The following is a 17145-nucleotide window of genomic DNA, read 5'->3' as shown; positions in this document are numbered from 1 at the left end:
GAAGTCCGGGCACTCATTTGACAGTTCCAGCGGCCAAGGGAAGAGGGACTGTGGGAACGGTAGTGCAGGTCTACACAGAGGCAGAAAAGGACGAAGGGGGGAATCTTTGAGAGGGGTGAGCTGCGGTGGAGGCAGGGGCGCAGATTGCGATACACGCGTGCACTTCTGGTACTGGCAGGCGGGAGACCGTCCTGGGCAAGTACTTGTACTCGAGTACTGCAGCCCTGGCCTATTTTTTGTTCATATGTAATATTATCCCGGTTAGCGGATTTTTTCCCCACATATATACCCCTCGACAATCCGCCGATCTCCGTCTCCAATCCACCCGTGCAGCCGTATCCTACACAACACTGGTCTCCCCAACCACGCCGCAATTTTTTTTTTTTCCATCTCTCCTTTCAGGTAATGTGGATTTCCAAAATGAGAATTCTCAAAGCATTTAAGAGGCTTGCAAATTAATGACGTACTACCGGTTAGCAAACAGGTCTCTCCAACTATGGCACTAGTATTCGGCGATGTGAAGAATTGTTTCGATATTCGCCAGTCCTCGTTCAGCAGGTCACCGACACCCAGTACAGGAAGCAGTCGGAAGGATAACGAGACTGTATCACCGTTTACTTTACCTACTACCCCCCCCCCCGACTACAGCAGGTCCTAGAGTTGCGCGGACTGTTTCTGAAGACGATCACTATACAATCCCGTTTACACGACTGTCTCATCTGATTCCAGCTGAGGACCGGATACTATTTAAAGATGCAGATAACCTATCCGCACTAATTAATGAACGGGTTCAAAATTGCCTACGTTTATCGCTGACTTCCGTCGTTGGCTGCTACTTGCTAGTTTCGAGTTTACCGGAAAGTGAATTGGAGAAAGTGGATCAGGCACTCATTGGACTTGGTATTCGAAGTATGGTTAGATTTACCTACGAAAATTCCATAGAGGCTCTGATTATCCGTCTTATGCCGGGTACTCAACATGAACACACAAGCCGAGACTTCTATATCACACTTGTCGGAAAGATTGCGTCCCTCCGTGGACATTCTATGCGCTCAGTACGTAGTGTCGGCGCCTCCCAATTTGATATCCCCGGCGTGCGGAGCAAGCAGGGGGATGAAGGTCTCCGACCCGCCACCCGAAACAAACTAAATGATTGGCCATCAGTTATAATCGAGGTCGGATACTCTGAAAGTTTGCATCAACTTAGGGCAGACGCAGCTTGGTGGTTAGAACACTCTGAACGACGAACCAGGATGGCGATAATCATCAAAATTACAACTAACCCAAATTCCATGCTTTTCGAGTGCTGGGAAATGCGAGCAAACCAAAACCGTCCCATCACAAGAAGTTGGCGCGGCGTAAGGCCAAGCCTTACTCAGTTTTTTCGAATTGATAATGTAGGAACTGTCCTTCCTCCCGGAAGGAATATGGTGATCCCTTGTCTTACTATTTTCGACACAACCCACATGTACGCCGCAGATATTATCATAACATCCAACGAGCTCTCTGACTTCGCAACTTTTATCTTTGATGGATTTAACTAGATCTTGGTCATGTTTCATGACGAAGTTTTAAGAATTACTTGTAAGTACTAATTCTCAATATTTGATCTAGTACCCTACCCTTTTCATGCTATAAGTTATTGGATCTCATGAGAAACTTACAACTGATATTCTTAGAAGATCGCTACCCGTCATTCACACCCTTTTTTTTCTCTTTCTTTTTTTCTTTCCCGTTTCCTTTTATCTATACGACGTTCATAGTAAATGGATTGATGCCTGCGATAACGTTACCCATCGGATTGAGAATGCTCCTAGATGTACATATGGCAGTAGCAAAGAGGTGGGAGGAAGTTGTGTCCATGGAACCAGCGGAGAAGCGGAGAATATGGCTGAGCACGAACAGAATAGGTATGATGGACTAGGCAATGGCGATAATAACATTGATGGTAGGCATTGCGGAGGGGTTCATCAAGGTCGAGCATTCTTTGGCGGGTGTTGGCACCGGGGGGAGTGGGTGAAAGAGGAAATGGAGTTCACTATTGCCGTGAACAAGAAGGGCCGAGGAAACAGAAATGTACGTACTATATGAGGACTTCTCGCTCCCTTCTCCCAATAGCGAGTCCCAGAGCCCCCTTTCATACAATGAAATTGCATATCCATAGACAGTACGACAAACAGTGCGTAGTTGTTCGTCGACCACTAGTCTATCCACACAATCGACATCGCTTTACTACGAGAGGCAATTCCAACATCCTAGCACATTTCTCTTATATTCGAGTTCTCACAATAGTAAAAGCACTCGTGCTGGTGCATATGATACAGGTAGAATACAACACTGTGCCGCCCCCTCGCCTACTTTGGAATCTGGCGAAGGCACCCTGTGAGTACCCGAGTAGAGGTGGTATGGTGCCCGCCATGGTGGATGCGCGCCTACCCTACATGTATCATAACAAAGAAGACAAACTATGATACGGGTGGGGAAATGCACAATAAAAATCTTCAAGCAACCCCTGCCTGACCCGCCAAACTGCCCTGATCCACCTCCTCCACATCTCCATCCTGCAAAATTCTGACAACATCCCCAACCCTAATCCTTGGAACCACACCTGCGCTCTCGAGTGGCAAGTGCACAGCATGCTGTCCGAACAAAACCCTTCCATCGATCCTCCTGGTCTTCGCCAATGTGACGTAAGGCTCTTCATTCTTTTCTGCCGTTTCCTGGTCCACACAGACCATGTGGCAACGGCGGCAGGGGCCGAGGAGCTAGCATTCCGTTTAGTCCGCCATCTAGCGATTGCTAAGAGCGGGGTATTACCTGAAAGTGCTCCTGCCCAATCTTTACATGCTTCCAAAAGTCCTCCGCGTAGGCTCTTTTGACCACGGTTGTTTCGCGGATGACGATGTTCCCGCGGAATACTTCGGGCTTCGCTAACTTCCCGCCAGTACGGCCAATTGTCTCGTTTAGTTTGTCTATGGAGCTGCTATTGATAAGGAGGATTGGGGATTCGTTCGATAAGAGTATTGGTGCAATTCTGCCGTCTTTCTCCTGGGTCAGGCTCGATCCTTTGAGATGGGGCTTGAAGTGCCGGTTCTCTGAAGCGGCAGGGAATCGTGCGAGGGTGCAGGGGACGCCGACGGCAGAGGTGAAGAAGTCGGTGATGTGCGGGGAAGTGTACGTTAGGGCTGCGATCTTGTCGCCGCAGACTCGGGATTGACTGGACTTTAAGGTGCAGCTTGCAGATGGGGCTAGGGAGAGAGGCACCTTGAGCGGGGCAACGGAGGACTTGTGTAAGTAGACTTCCAGGTACCCAGATGTGAGATCGACCCTAGGGCGGATGAGAGCCATTTTATTGTATCTAAACATGGTTAGGAAAAGAAGTAGTTCCAGTGAAATGAAAGAGGGTGTCAAACCTTTTCTGATCAATTGCTGATCCTGTGCCCAAGTGTACCAGGCACCACTCTCTATCCCAAGCAAACCCGTGAGGTCGAATCTCCCAGCATTCACCGGGAGGTATCCTGAAGCCTCCGCACGACTTTATAGGGTCTAAACCAAGTTAGTAGGTCATTAGGCGGCACTGCTTAGGGACGTACAGATAGTCAAACTCTCAACCACAGCCTCGGGCTTCCCAACCGGCCCCTGGAGAGCCAAGCTAACAGGCTCCTTATCAATATAAAATTCTTCCAGGAATTTGACAAACACCATCAAATCATCGATAGTGCTCATAGCCCCGAGTGATGCCCTGATAGCGCCAGTCGGTTTACCATGCATAACATCCTGCTCATCCCAGCACCTATGCCCGGCAAGATAATTTTGCTTGATTTCCCAGGGTTCAACGCCGACCGATGTTTCGATACCGCCGGGATTACACAATCCCCCTGTCCGGATATGTATGTTCTTGACAGATGCCAACTTTTCCACCTCCGCATATCCAATCCACGACCCATCCGCGCGTTGCATGTTGAAAGCTACTATAGGACCCTGTGTTATTGAAGAGGTGTGCCCTCCCGGGCTATAGATCTGACAGAGCTTACGCCCATTCCGATGCACAAGCTCGCTTAGCAGTACATGAAGAGCTTGGGTGAGTGAGAAGGTATGACGGGAAATATTATTAAAACTACAGTATAATCGTTCGTGAGTAGAAATGGCGGTACCCAATGCTAGGATAGAGTGGAAAGCCGGGGTCCCATCCTCCAAATGCGCGTGGATTGAATCTACCTTTCGTGCATGGAAGTTCTGGGTTCTGCTCACTACCGCATCAACCGTTCCTCCGCCAAAGTAACGCCGTGACTTAAGTATGTCGGCTGAGTCTTTCCGTATGATCAGAGCTCCCAGATCTGGGAACCCAAACATCTTGTAGAAACTTAGTACAGTGAAGTCCGGCGCTACCCGAGCATTATGCAAGTCAAGCGGGGTGGAAGTGACCAATGCTGCGGCATCCAGCAGGGAATACCATCCCGGCCGATTATCCCTCAGTCTCGCAGCCCAATCTCCCGGTAACCGTCGTCCGGAGAAGTTGGACTGCGCTGGCCACCCGAACAGTCCTCCCGGTGAATCCTGGCATAGCCCTTTCAACCAAATTTCCACCTCCGCGTCGGAAGAGAAACAGGTAGTTTCGCTCGCTAGCTCTCGCACTCCGACGAGACTTGTGTGGGCATCCACATGGTATCGGTACTTGAAGCCTTCTTCTCGAGCTGTGAATGCCTCGAGGACTAGCTTCATTCCTGCAGTGGCGTTTGCGCAGAAGACGACGTCAAACTGCTCAGGATCGGCATTGAAGAGGTGGAGCACGCGGTGTCGGACATCGTCTATTCGTTTGGTGGTCTGCTGAGACGAGGGTGATGGGGAGTGAGGGTTGCCGTAGAGGTTTGTGCAGAGGTCTTGAGAGAAGGAGTGTATTAAGGAGGTCGCATAGAGGGTCGTTCCGGCATGGTCCAGATATGTGATTCCTAAGCAGACAGTTGAGCAATCAGTCTCAGAAACAACACATACCTGTGCGATACTAGGGGGTGAAAGGCACCTTTTAGCTGAGGATACTCCGTATCCCTTAATTCTTCTACCAACGGGTTATACCCGTTAGCTATAGCTCCATTCAAAAGAAACTCACGGCGTATAACCATGATGTGTGTGCTCTGCAGGTCTCGGGGAGGTGTGGTGATGAGTGGACATGGTACTATGCATACTATTTGAGGATCCGCGAAGATAGCGATGCACCGTCTATATCCGCAACGCGTGAATGCGGACTGGCGGAACCCGTCGATGAGAGGTGGGGAAGGTAGCGAGTCCCGTGGAGGCTTGGCACAGGAGATCAGTGATAGCCGAACGGGTTGCCACGGGGTTACTGATTTGGGTTTGGGCTTCCCATTCTCACCGCTGTGCCTTTCAAAACGTTCAATGTAGTCTCAATCTACTGGTACTCGTAGGAAACCTACTTAAGTAGATACTCGAGTACAGTAGGGTCTGACGTACCATATTTGGCATGATAAAGGAGAATCTTTGTTTTTATCGTTTCATCGGGTCTATGGCAATACCCCGAAGGTCGAATTCACCGCATTCGAGAACTTTGAGGACCTGATGTGACATTTTGTTGATGCCAGGATGTGCCAAGTTTCGCCACACCTCTCTGAGAGTTATGCGGCCACAAGTTGCCGCCAAGCCACGACAACCCACCCTATTGTCCCCTCCTTAAGCACTCACAGGGTCCACGCATACCGGTAACTTAGTCTCCCTCGATCAGGCACGTGACCAGTATCTCTCCGCTGCCCCCGTGGCCTCCCTCCCGCCAGTCCCTCGTGAGCTCTTGTCCCTCAACCCATTCTCCACTTCGCACCACACCCTTTCTATCATGCCGATCGACCTCCTAATCAAAGACCATCCACACAGGTCGATTGCTCTCCTTACTCCTTCCCATGCTTTAATTCTGCGAAACTCACCCTCACCCTCTTCTGCGCAAAGCTCTAGCAATGCATCCTTTGCTTCTATCCTCGAACGCACTAATGGTCCTTCCTCCACTACTCCAATTCCTAAATGCATAATTGAATTTCTCGATCTTGCCTCTGTCGACCTAGACGGGTATCGGTCTTTATCGAGCCAGCCCTGCTTAGGCACTCTTGGCCTGATTACACTTAATCGTGATGTTTTCCTTGGTGTTGTTACTAGTGCTCGGGAGGTCGCGTCAGTTCGCCCTGGTGAACACGTCTTTAGGATACATGCGGTTAACTTTCGTAGGTCTCTCTCCCCACTTCCGGGCTTGCTCCTTTAATCAACTTTCCAAACAGACTGCCTCAATCGTGCCGATTTTGACGACTTTCTTGACTCCGACGTAAACCCATACCCCGTGGATCCAGACGGCTGGGACCAAGGGCGGAGTCAACCGCACGTAGGAGTAGAACACCCATGTTTATCGCTGAGGAAGCTTCTTAGTGGGGGAACATTTTACTACTCTCGGGATTTTGACCTTACGAACCGGCTTCAAGATAGGTCAGCTGCAATCCTTCCCGCTAGGGACTACAACCCATCTTGGAACATACACAACCCCCACACTGCCCCGCCCTGAATTTGATTGCGCCAATGCTAGGCGGCGATAGCCCGCTCTTAGCCATGGCCTTTATTGAGTCCCGTCATCTCTGTCAAATGCGCCCACTAACCTTTGCGTCGATTCACTTCAGATCAATTGACACTGCCGATTTTGACATCGACAATTTTGACCCTTCGTTCTTATGGAATTCTTACATGATTAGTCCGTTACTTCGCTTTCGATCTCACCTTTCTGATCGGGAGCGCTCGGAGTTAGATGCTTCTTATATTCTCACGAGTACCATTCGTGGCTTTGTAGAGTCCCTAACAATTCCACGCCCATTGACTTCAGCTGAGCCCAGATCCGCCGGTTTAGCTACTACGTTGACAATTATCAGCCGATTGAGTTGCAGGAGGGCTGGCACCCGATTCAACTCTCGTGGAATGGATGACGATGGGCATGTAGCAAATTTCGTCGAAACGGAGACTGTTATCTGGGACCCGTGTCCCGAGTCTCAAAACGTGAGCATTGGTTTCAGCTACTGCCAAATCCGGGGCAGTATACCGAGTACGTTCATTTGGCCGAGTTTTTTCTCATCTTTTGTATCAGCTGCTGAATCAGTTTTGTGGAGTTAGTATTCTGGGAGCAGCAGACTGGCTTACTCCCAAATCAGCAAAAGATACAAATTACGAGATCCTCCGAGGCTACCCAACCAGCGTTTGACAAACATTTGGAGTCAATCTCGCTAAAGTATGGTGCAATCCATGTCGTCAATCTGCTCTCCCGGACCAAGACCGGTGAGGTAGAACTGTCCTCCCGCCTTAGACACCACATCAAACACTCCCCTCTAACAACCAGCGGGCCGGGCGAGAAACGTAATGCGCTTGGTAACTCTTCACTTCTGGAAGCTACCGAATATGATTTTCATGCAGAGACGAAAGGACCTTCTGGCTATGAGGCAGCCAACATGATACGCCGCATTGTTGAACCTTCAGCAGATTCCTTTGGTTTTTTTTTAATGGAAAGCAGCAGCCGCAGATCTAATCGTGGAGCTAATAGAAGAGGCCAAAAGGAAACAGAGTTTGTCATGCTGCGGCAAGATGGTGTCTTCAGGACGAACTGCCTCGATTGCTTAGATCGGACAAATCTTGTACAGGGAATATTAAGTAAAACGGCAATTGAATCCTTCCTCGAACAGACTGGTAAAAACTTTGGGCATGAATTCTGGATTCGTCATTCCACTCTATGGGCCGACAATGGTGATGTGAGAACCGATTTCCTAATTCTAGCTGCGGTGCTAACCTTCTGTGCAAGGCACTTTCCAAAATTTATGCCGGGACAGGTGCCTTAAAGTCAAGTTTTACTCGCACAGGAAAAATGAGTTTCGCCGGCGCAATCGCTGATGCACGGAAGAGCGCTGCCAGGATTTATATTAATAATTTTGCCGATAAAGACAAACAGAACACCATCGATGTGTTATTGGTACTAATCTCTTTACACCCAGCAAGAAAACAAAAAATTGCCTGTGGATGTTCTCATGGTTTCCTCTCAAGACTAATTCCATCAATAGGGCAGATTAGTTGGTCAAAATTCTGTGTACCTATACGACCCTGTTAGTGATTATGTTACCGCGGAATTGAGTAAACGGTAGGCTGCTCCTGCGGAGGTTCTTGTTTATCGCTAGTCACGTCTTAACGCACCCTGTGCCTTAACAGAGAAATAGAATATTCTCACGAAAAGGATATTCATATTTACGTTGGCACATTCAACCTTAATGGCCAGACGTCCGGCATGAATGATGACCTTTCCCAATGGCTGTGTCCACCCTTTTTGGAAAATTCCCCGCTGCACCCTGAGCTTGTAGTTGTAGGGTTCCAGGAGATTGTTCAATTAAGTCCACAGCAAATCATGTCTACAGATCCCGCTCGAAGGCAATTGTGGGAGCAAGCCGTACTCAAAGCACTCAATTCGCATGCTAGAGCTACTGGCGGTGAAGAATACGTGCTTCTTCGAGGAGGACAGCTTGTTGGCGCAGCCCTCCTAATATATGTAAAGGCCAGTGCGATTCGCGAGGTCAGGAATGTCGAAGGGAGTTTGAAAAAGGTAAGTTATTTTCACTTGAAGGTATTGATTGCGCCCAAGAGCTTCCTAACACTATCCCCATTAGACCGGTATGTCGGGTGTCGCTGGGAACAAAGGAGCTGTAGCCATCCGCATGGAATATGCAAATACTCGGCTCTGCTTCGTCACGGCACATCTTGCTGCTGGATTTTCGAACTACGAAGAACGAAACCGAGACTATAGGACCATCGCGCATGGACTAAGGTTCCAGCGGGGCCGAACTATAGATGATCATGATACAGTCATATGGCTTGGCGATTTTAACTACAGGATCGGACTCCCCGATGAGAAGGTCCGGAAATTGGTAGGACTCGGCGATCTTCAGACCCTATACGATAACGACCAGGTAGCGCCCATAGCTATAGCATTTCATATTTCAAACTGACAAATCCACAGTTAAACCTCCAAATGATTGCCGGACTTGCCTTTCCCTATTTCTCAGAAGCAAGGTTGACCTTTGACCCCACCTACAAGTACGATATTGGAACGGACAGATACGATACCTCGTAAACCCCCAACAGCCCATTTTGTGTGATAGGCCTTCACGGGTTTGGCTGACCGCACTCCTTTCACCAGCGAGAAGGCCAGAATACCAGCTTGGTGTGACCGAGTGCTTCGCAGAGGGAAGAATCTACGGCAGCTGTCTTACGGTGCTGTTCCTCTCCGCTTTTCAGATCACAGACCCGTCTACGCCACGTTCCAATGCGCGGTCTCTGTAGTGGATGAAGCCGCAAAAGAGAAGTTAAGCAAGGAAATCTATACCAAGCTGCGTGCAGAAGTTGGCCATCTGGCAGGCCCGGGAGAGGATTCATCGGGAGATGAAGACGATTTACTAGACTTTGAGCCCATTGAATCTGGCCGTACGTGGTGCAACTGGTCTCCTCTCTCCGTCACCCCAACTAACGGCACCAGTACTACCACCAAGCTCCGATAGTCGAAAATGGTGGCTAAATGACGGTACCCCTCCATTCCCTCTCTCCCCTAACGCCCACTAACACTCGGGCAGGAATGCCCGCCAAATCGACAGTAAAGCCCCCTGGCCCCGACTATGCCCCGAACCCCCAACGCTCGACAAACCCGTTCACAACAGCCACCGAACCAGACTGGATCCGCAAATCCGACTTCCCCCCAACACTGCCGGCACCACCACACCAAAAACAATCACAAATCCCCCCCGCCACCACAGCCACCCCAACCCCCCCAACACTAACCCCTCGCCCTTCGAAAAGCGCCCCAAGGAAATTACCCCCACCATTCAACCCCGTGGACCTACCTCCCCTCCCTGCACGCTCAAATACTTTCACGATGCCCAAGGCCCCACCTCCAACTCCCCCTATCACCACCACCGCCATCACTTCCACCATAAACTCATCAACAACATCACTAGAAACCTCCCATCCGCAGCCCGGAAAAGTAGGAAAGCACCCACCGCCAACAGTTCCTCGAAAGCCGGCAGTCTTGTCGAGGGATGCGCAGAGGGCAGGGCTGGATATGCATATTCCCGGCGGTGCGATACAGGCACGCTCGCTACCCCCACCGCCGCTAAAGCGCGTGAGCACCCTGCCGGTGGTCGGGAGGCCAGTACTACCGCCCAGGGGTGGGCCTACAGAAGTTGAGCAGGGAAATGGGAGAGATTGATGTGCGATGACAAGGGGGGAGATATTGAGTGGGTGCCGTTGGGGCCAGCTTGAGCATTGTGTTGTTGAAGGTGCGCGGATGATGCCACTAGAGCGATTAAAGTCCAATTAACATGATTGCCCGCGACTAATTGATAAGTTGACAAATAGCTTGTAGAGTTTGTGAAAAGTTGGCAGTCTAGTCTGGTGCATCCCGGTCAAAGCAAAACGGTTTATACATGCGATACCAGACATATCGCCGTATACGCTCGGCTGAAACCATGTACTCGAGTGCTGTTCTTTAACGACAAACGTCCAATATAATATAGCACAGTATACGCCAAAATTACATTGTTCTATCATACAGCAGGTAGAAGCCATGAAGCACCATCAATCAAATTTATTATCCTGACATAGCCAAACCGGCATATATGCACTCACGCCAACACTACTAGCGGAAGGAACAGGAGTAGCCCACCACGCTCACAGCGCTCATAACCCCTAGCAGGAAACCATGCACCGCACCCCCCCCCCCCTACCCTTTCAACGAAATTCTGCTCCGCCCATCAACCCGCCGTACTCGTAAACACTCGTGATAAAACATGAAGAAAGACTTCTTTTAGAAGAAAAGGGGGAAATAAAAGGGTATCATGGGATAGCCCCGCTCCTCCACTCCCTCACACGGTTCCATAAAACTTCTCCCTCCCATACTCATCAACAACAACCACCTTCTCCCTCATGGACCGCGCAGACCTATGCGAAGCCGTAGAATGCCTCGGGTTGACGTAATTCATGCTACCACTCCTCCTCCCATGGTAATTATTATAACCATACCTATCCCCCCGCACGTAATCCATTTCCTTCCTTCCGCTTCCACCAACGCCGCCGACCCCATCCACCCTCCCAGATCCACGCGCGTCAATGTACCGATACGAGCTCCTCGGCGATCGTGCAGCATACGCACTCGAGTCGACGTAGTAGTCCCGACTTCGGGCACTCACGACGCTAGCTCTCGGCGAGTCATAAGGGTAGTGATGATGCCGGACCATTTCGCTGTCGGCAGCGCTGCCAATTATCGACGCTGGTGGCTCGGGAGCTTGGATTATCGTAGTAGTTCCGGGGTTGTTGCTGAGGGAGAGGGTTGAGGGTGGTGGCGGTGGGGCTTTGATCGTTTCAACTACGGTCGTTTCCTGGATTCGGCTATCGCGACTTCCCGTCCGACGGTGGTGGCCCACAGGCCTCGCCGGCACCACTACTTCTTCCTCAATCTCTGGGCGGACCTTTATCATGCACATCCCGTCTCGTTTCGTTGGCGCTTGCGTCGTTTGCGGATTACGGGGGATGAGGTGTGGCGGATGCGAGATCCTCTAGTAGTGGTGGGGTATGTATGATAATAGGTTTCGTCTGGGTTTATCGTGGTGTTGCCAGCCAAGTGAGGGTCGACACCTGCTGCGAATTATTTTGAAGACGGGGAGATGAGTGAAGAATGGAAAAACCTTCTCCGACGAACGGTCTCTGGTTTTTAAAAATCTGTCATCGGGATAATAAATACCAGGGGTGATGGATGGCCTTTTTTCCCATTTTATTTTAATACCGGTAGCACAGGCAGCTCTGGTTGGGTGTTCCAGCAGGATTTCCCCGGTTTATTTCCTGAAGAGGCGTGACTTCGTGTTTGTACGACCTATGGGGATTTCTTGGATTGGTGATTGAGGTGCCGGATCAGAGACTTCTCGAAGGCGTAGGGTAGGAATCTGAATTTAGGATAGGTTGGTGTTGGATTATGCGGCTGCAGTGATCTCGAGCGGGTTATGATACATACTTTCCCCCTTCGGATATCCGGGAGGCTCTTGAGGGAATGGTGGAGGGGGGGCTGCAATTCATTGTGTTCCTCGCTTTCTGTGGTGAGTGCATTCCTGGAACACGGACAGTGCCGGGCCAATCACCGATCATCACTCATCTATCCACTCAGATTCAGTCAACAGCATAGAAGAGATGGTATCGTAGTAGGTCTTTTCACAGTCGATAATCGGGATGGCGCTTGCAGGGTCTATACAAACAACTGCTAATGGCCTCGGTTGGGTGGGGTGTGATACGTCGTGCAGCTTTTGCTCTTTTGCATATATAGGGGTTAAACCTGAACCTAAACCAGTCACCAGTGGGCCTTAGCTAAGCTGAATTGAAGATTGAAACCGCCGCGACAGCCTTCCCCCTTACACTGCTGGGCCAGATAAACCAGTTCAAGTGGGTGCGTGGTCTCTGGTCCGAGATGTGAACTTATAGTTCGTGAACCAAGGTGGTGTGAACTCTAGTATGTAAACAACCAAGGAAGAGTGGCTGTTAGGTTCAGCATAATTTCTTAAGGAGTACCAGTAAGTGGGTATTCTGGATGGCTATATAGATTTGTCACATTTGCTGAGGTTCGGGTGCTGAAATACTTCTCCTAGCCCTCCAAACCTCTTCTCTCTATGTACTTGTACAGGCTAGTCCACTCATGACACAAGGCAAGGGTCAAGTTCAAGTTCACGTACACAACAGAACCTCCCTAACTACTTGGTCCCACATTCACAATCATTAAGAAAAAGCAAGCTTTTTTTTGTTTCTTTTGAAAATGGATCTCATATCAACGCTGAGATTCCCCCCTCTTTTTTTCATTTCAAGTCTATACTGACTGCTCATCTGACCAATCTGACCGTTCGTAAAACATTAGTAAAAAAACGCAAAGGCCTAGGTTCCCGAACAAAAAACTGGATATCCAACATCGCCGGCAACAACAATGGGGCGCCCGTTGCAAGATCTTTACTCAACAGTGACCGATTTGGCCAAATTTCCTAGCAGCGGGTTAGTCGTGTGCATTCAAGCGGTGGAGGCGGGGTAGATATAAACTTACGAGGGAAGTCAACGTTCAGGTTCTCGGCAATGGCGAGCCAGTAAGCGATGAGCTGGAGGGGGATGACATTGAGAAGTCCCTGCAGACAATCAATGGTCGTGGGCATCTCAATCTTCTCGCACTTCTCGTTCTTGAACTCCTCGTCGGCTTCGTTGCAAATAACGATCGGACGACCACCACGAGCAACAACTAGCGAAGTAGATTGTCAGCAAACCGGAACAACGGATAAAGGAGCTTCCTCATACCTTGTTGGTAAGCATTTAGAGATTTCTTGAAGATCTCATCCCTCGTCAAAATCATGATGATAGGGAGGTTCTCATCAACCAATGCCAACACACCATGCTTTAATTCTCCGGACATGACAGCCTCGCAGTGGAGGTATGAAATTTCCTTGATCTTGAGAGCACCCTCGAGGGCAGTGGCGAACTGGTTTCCTCTGCCGAGCAAGAGTAATGACTTCTGATTGTGGAAGAATTTTGAGCACATCGCTTTGATGGCCTGGTCTTGCTGCAAGATCTGCTTAAACTGGTCTGAAATGCGGGTCAAACCGTCCATAATGTCTTCTCGTCGCTTAGCCTTAGATGCACGATCCTCACTCAATGACAACGCAAACATGACTAAAGCAACAAATTGTGAAGTATAGGCCTTGGTGGAAGCAACACCGATTTCGGGACCAGCATTGATGTGGACACCACAGTGGGTGAGAAGGGAGATTGAAGATCCGACAACATTGACGATACCAACAGTAAGTGCTCCACGCTCCAAGCAGTACTTAAGTGCCATCAGGGAATCCGCGGTCTCTCCAGATTGCGAAACGAAGACACAAGTATCTAGCGATCATTAGCACATGTGCTTGAATAGGATCTCATAACTGAACCCACCGTCACGGAAAACTGGTGCTTGTCTATCCAAAAAGTCGGAAGCAAGCTCAACGGCAATTGGGATCTCGGTCAATTCCTCAAAAATACCCCTAACAGCCATGCACGAATGATACGATGTGCCACATGCAATGAAAATTATTCTCCTGCAACGGCGAATGGTGCTAAGATATTGTCTCAGGCCACCAAGAGTAACTTTCTTGTTCGTGGCATCTAAACGGCCACGCATGGTGTTGACAACGGACTCGGGCTGCTCGAAAATTTCCTTCTGCATGAAATGATCAAACTTGCCCTTCATGATCTCCTGCAACTCCAACTCGAGTGTCTGGATTGAGCGGATAGCAGAGGCGCCACCAGATTTTCCAGCCCGGTGAATGTTCAATTGACCCTCGTGAATGTGAGCAATATCATCATCCTCAAGGTAAAGAACCTTCTTGGTGTGCTCGACGATCGCTGACGGATCCGAGCTCAAGAAGAATTCCGCAGGAACTGGCGTACCATCATCTGAGAGGAAAGCGCGGGACTGAGACCTGTGCAGAAGGCTCTTGTCTGGGGGGGCTAGGGTGTTCTGTGGGCCATTCTTGAGGTTCTTAAGGGCAACATTATGCGAGGCCTGCTCGGCGGGAAGTGGGGCGGAATCAGAGAACTCCACATCGACGAAGTCGACCTTCATTTTCCTTTGGGTCTTGACACCAATGACCAAAGGAGAGCCCTTACGAGCAGCCATAACCTCATGAGGATAATGGACTGACTTCAAGAGCAGACCGAAGGCTCCCTCAAGCTCGGCAATGACCGACTTGGTAAGGGTGGTGAAATCGATAGCTGGGTTTTGATCATAAATATATTTCGCAAGCTTTGCGATACATTCTGTGTCGGTCTCGGTCTCGAATACTTCACCCTTACTCTCCAAGAGAGCCTTGAGCTCCTTGTAATTTGTGATGATACCATTGTGAACAACCGTGAATCGGAATGTGGGGTCACTCCTAAGTTTATTGCCTGTCATCAGCGACCGGTATCCTCTCTTGCATTGCTCCCCCAAAGCGGGAATGGCAGATCATACCTGTGGGGATGGCAGTTTACACGCGAGGGTTGTCCATGAGTAGCCCACCGAGTGTGTGAGATTCCGGCGTGGGAGACAAATGTAGCGTTCGGGTCAGGCTTAGCCTCATCAATGAGTTGCTTGAGCTTTGCGACCTTTCCCACTTCTTTATATGCGAAAACCTCATTCTCCTTGTCACCATCGATTGCGATACCCGCCGAATCGTAGCCGCGGTACTCAAGACGAGAAAGACCTGCAAATGCATTAGGTTTGTCCTCAGGGTAACGGAATTGAATAACGCGAGGTATGCCAGGCCATTGTGTCTATCAAGAGTCTCAAGAATTTGGGGGGCTTACCATTGATCAATGTATCAATGATGTACCTGCGATCCTTCTCAACCAGGTAATTGATGTAGCCGAAGATTCCACTGGAATTATTTGAGTTAGTTTTTCCTTTCATCCGAAACTTGAAGAACTCTGTCATCAATGCAAAACCAAGGACAAAATTATCATGCATACCACATTCTGAATGATTTGGTGATGGATAGTATCGATGTTACAAAAGGGTCAATTATGGCGAGGGGGAACTCTGGGTGGAGGGGGACCAGCAATGAACAATCAAAGAATCGAGTGGAGAAAAAAGCTGACGACTCGGATGTTGATCGATAGCAGTAGGATAAGGGGCGAGAGGGAGAGCAGAGGGGAACTGAGGACTTTAAAGGTTTTAGGTGGGGATGATACAGTTGGTCGAGCGAGAGGAAGAAAGGAGTCAACAGGAGGGGCAGCAAGGCCTTAAGTACTGTAGTGGAAGAGGGGGGGAGTTGGAGGGGGCAGCAGGGGGGGGGAATGGTTTGTGGAGTTAGCATTGTTCTGTTTGTGTCTTGACCTGATTGTTGTGAGTGAGCCCTGATGGGTGTGGGTGTGGATGTGAAGCTGCTAGCTTCCCTGCCCTGCACAACGTACTTATTTTTATTTTTTAGCTTGGGCCAAAGGCACACCTCTACCGCCAACCTTACTGTATCATAGCTAATTCACACCACCATCACCACCACCATTATCAGCTTTTACAACACAGTGTGGTATTCAAGTTAGTCTGCAACCACCACCCGTCCCCTCCTCTCCCATCCATCATGCATGCTGAGCCGTGGGGCAACGGGAGGAGTCTCCAGAGTGGGCTTGGGGACCCATTGAATCGACTAGCCACCTCTTAACTTACCCTGTCGTACTTGAACACTTGCTCGAGTACTTGGCTCCCCACTATGATACTGTACAGTTACCGCAAGGATATCGTGCCCTCCCTGCACCCCCAGTTTCGGCCGGTGGTGGGCGCGCTTCGTCTACCACAACGCCTGCCAATCTGCCAAGAGCCCCGGTACCTTCCCGGATACGATACTCTAGAAATCGGAGCCCGATCTGGTTCTTCCTCTATCCTCGCAGAGTTACAACTAATGGAGACCAATTCTCATGTATAATGTCCCTAGGCGGCCTGTTCAGCTCTTTTCTCCATAAGCAACTGGAGTGTAGGGAGGACTCTCTGGATCCGAGGTTTCAAGCATGACTTGCCGCTGATCCTGTTGTGAACTATTAATACATAAGATGCTGCCTTGTGGTTTTCCCAGATTGATGATTGGAACTCTCTCGATGCGATCGACTGTTGCTCCCTTCTAGAGGAAGGAAGTAGTGTATCAAGTAAAAAGGAGGATGGAGAAAGACGAATGATAGGCAGACCTTCTACTTGTACTTGTAGGGGTAATCCTGTAAAAAGTAACATATTTATCATATATTATATTGAGTAGACCTAACATCCTAACGCCCATTCCGCTCCAGTTCTTAACCAGATACCGGTATCCTTCGATCAATCTTGCTCGCTTATCCATCCCTACGCATGCGACTATGCACCTGTAAATAGGGCATCAATCCGAACAAAAAAAAAAAGGGGGGGGGAAAAACCCCGCACAAACTCTTGCTCTGCCTTCTTTTATGGCAAGATAATAATATTATGAGAAAAGAATAAAACTGAAAATTCGGTATTCAAGATTGTTCGCATGGGGTATCTTCGGTAACGTCATATCATTCACCACTTGCTTG

The 17145-nt window shown here is 49.4% G+C and overlaps 4 protein-coding genes; 1 reads left to right on the top strand and 3 right to left on the bottom strand.

Annotated features, from left to right (window-relative positions):
• Window positions 1–2357: 2357 nt before the first annotated feature.
• Window positions 2358–5120, bottom strand: GSTUM_00001509001 (uncharacterized protein; the record flags this gene model as incomplete). XM_002835631.2 has 6 exons in its annotated part: window positions 2358–2765; window positions 2818–3358; window positions 3414–3546; window positions 3594–4949; window positions 5021–5056; window positions 5108–5120. The coding sequence occupies 6 exons, from the start codon at window positions 5118–5120 to the stop codon at window positions 2502–2504; spliced, it is 2343 nt and encodes a 780-aa protein (XP_002835677.1). The 3' UTR covers window positions 2358–2501.
• A 725-nt stretch (window positions 5121–5845) lies between these two features.
• Window positions 5846–10667, top strand: GSTUM_00001508001 (uncharacterized protein; the record flags this gene model as incomplete). XM_002835630.2 has 15 exons in its annotated part: window positions 5846–6224; window positions 6279–6480; window positions 6669–6739; window positions 6794–7084; window positions 7153–7283; window positions 7320–7781; window positions 7832–7999; window positions 8088–8164; window positions 8233–8620; window positions 8685–8984; window positions 9035–9144; window positions 9215–9498; window positions 9551–9595; window positions 9645–10346; window positions 10426–10667. The coding sequence occupies 14 exons, from the start codon at window positions 5846–5848 to the stop codon at window positions 10274–10276; spliced, it is 3540 nt and encodes a 1179-aa protein (XP_002835676.1). The 3' UTR covers window positions 10277–10346; window positions 10426–10667.
• Window positions 10668–10691: 24 nt separating this feature from the next.
• On the bottom strand, window positions 10692–11948 carry GSTUM_00001507001 (uncharacterized protein). XM_002835629.2 has 1 exon: window positions 10692–11948. The coding sequence occupies exon 1, from the start codon at window positions 11547–11549 to the stop codon at window positions 10932–10934; it is 618 nt and encodes a 205-aa protein (XP_002835675.1). The 5' UTR covers window positions 11550–11948; the 3' UTR covers window positions 10692–10931.
• An 893-nt stretch (window positions 11949–12841) lies between these two features.
• On the bottom strand, window positions 12842–16145 carry GSTUM_00001506001 (uncharacterized protein). XM_002835628.2 has 8 exons: window positions 15577–16145; window positions 15415–15485; window positions 15080–15311; window positions 14713–15002; window positions 14023–14523; window positions 13387–13971; window positions 13142–13330; window positions 12842–13082 (listed from the first exon to the last, which is right to left on the bottom strand). The coding sequence occupies exons 1-8, from the start codon at window positions 15921–15923 to the stop codon at window positions 13051–13053; spliced, it is 2247 nt and encodes a 748-aa protein (XP_002835674.1). The 5' UTR covers window positions 15924–16145; the 3' UTR covers window positions 12842–13050.
• Between the last annotated feature and the right edge of the window lie 1000 nt (window positions 16146–17145).

This window comes from Tuber melanosporum, assembly GCF_000151645.1.
Source record: "Tuber melanosporum whole genome shotgun sequence assembly, scaffold_111, strain Mel28".
Lineage (NCBI taxonomy): Eukaryota > Fungi > Ascomycota > Pezizomycetes > Pezizales > Tuberaceae > Tuber > Tuber melanosporum.
This window is presented reverse-complemented; position numbering and strand designations above follow the sequence as displayed.

Bases quoted from the DNA above. Each gene is read 5' to 3' on its own strand.
- GSTUM_00001507001 (XM_002835629.2), bottom strand. From the start codon at position 11,549: ATGTGCATGATAAAGGTCCGCCCAGAGATTGAGGAAGAAGTAGTGGTG.
- GSTUM_00001506001 (XM_002835628.2), bottom strand. From the start codon at position 15,923: ATGCTAACTCCACAAACCATTCCCCCCCCCTGCTGCCCCCTCCAACTC. The intron at 15,486-15,576 runs GTATGCATGATA...AAATAATTCCAG, and splicing joins ACCAAATCATTCAGAATGTG to TGGAATCTTCGGCTACATCA. The intron at 14,524-14,712 runs GTGTCAAGACCC...CTTTCCTCTCAG, and splicing joins GGGCTCTCCTTTGGTCATTG to ATGATGGTACGCCAGTTCCT.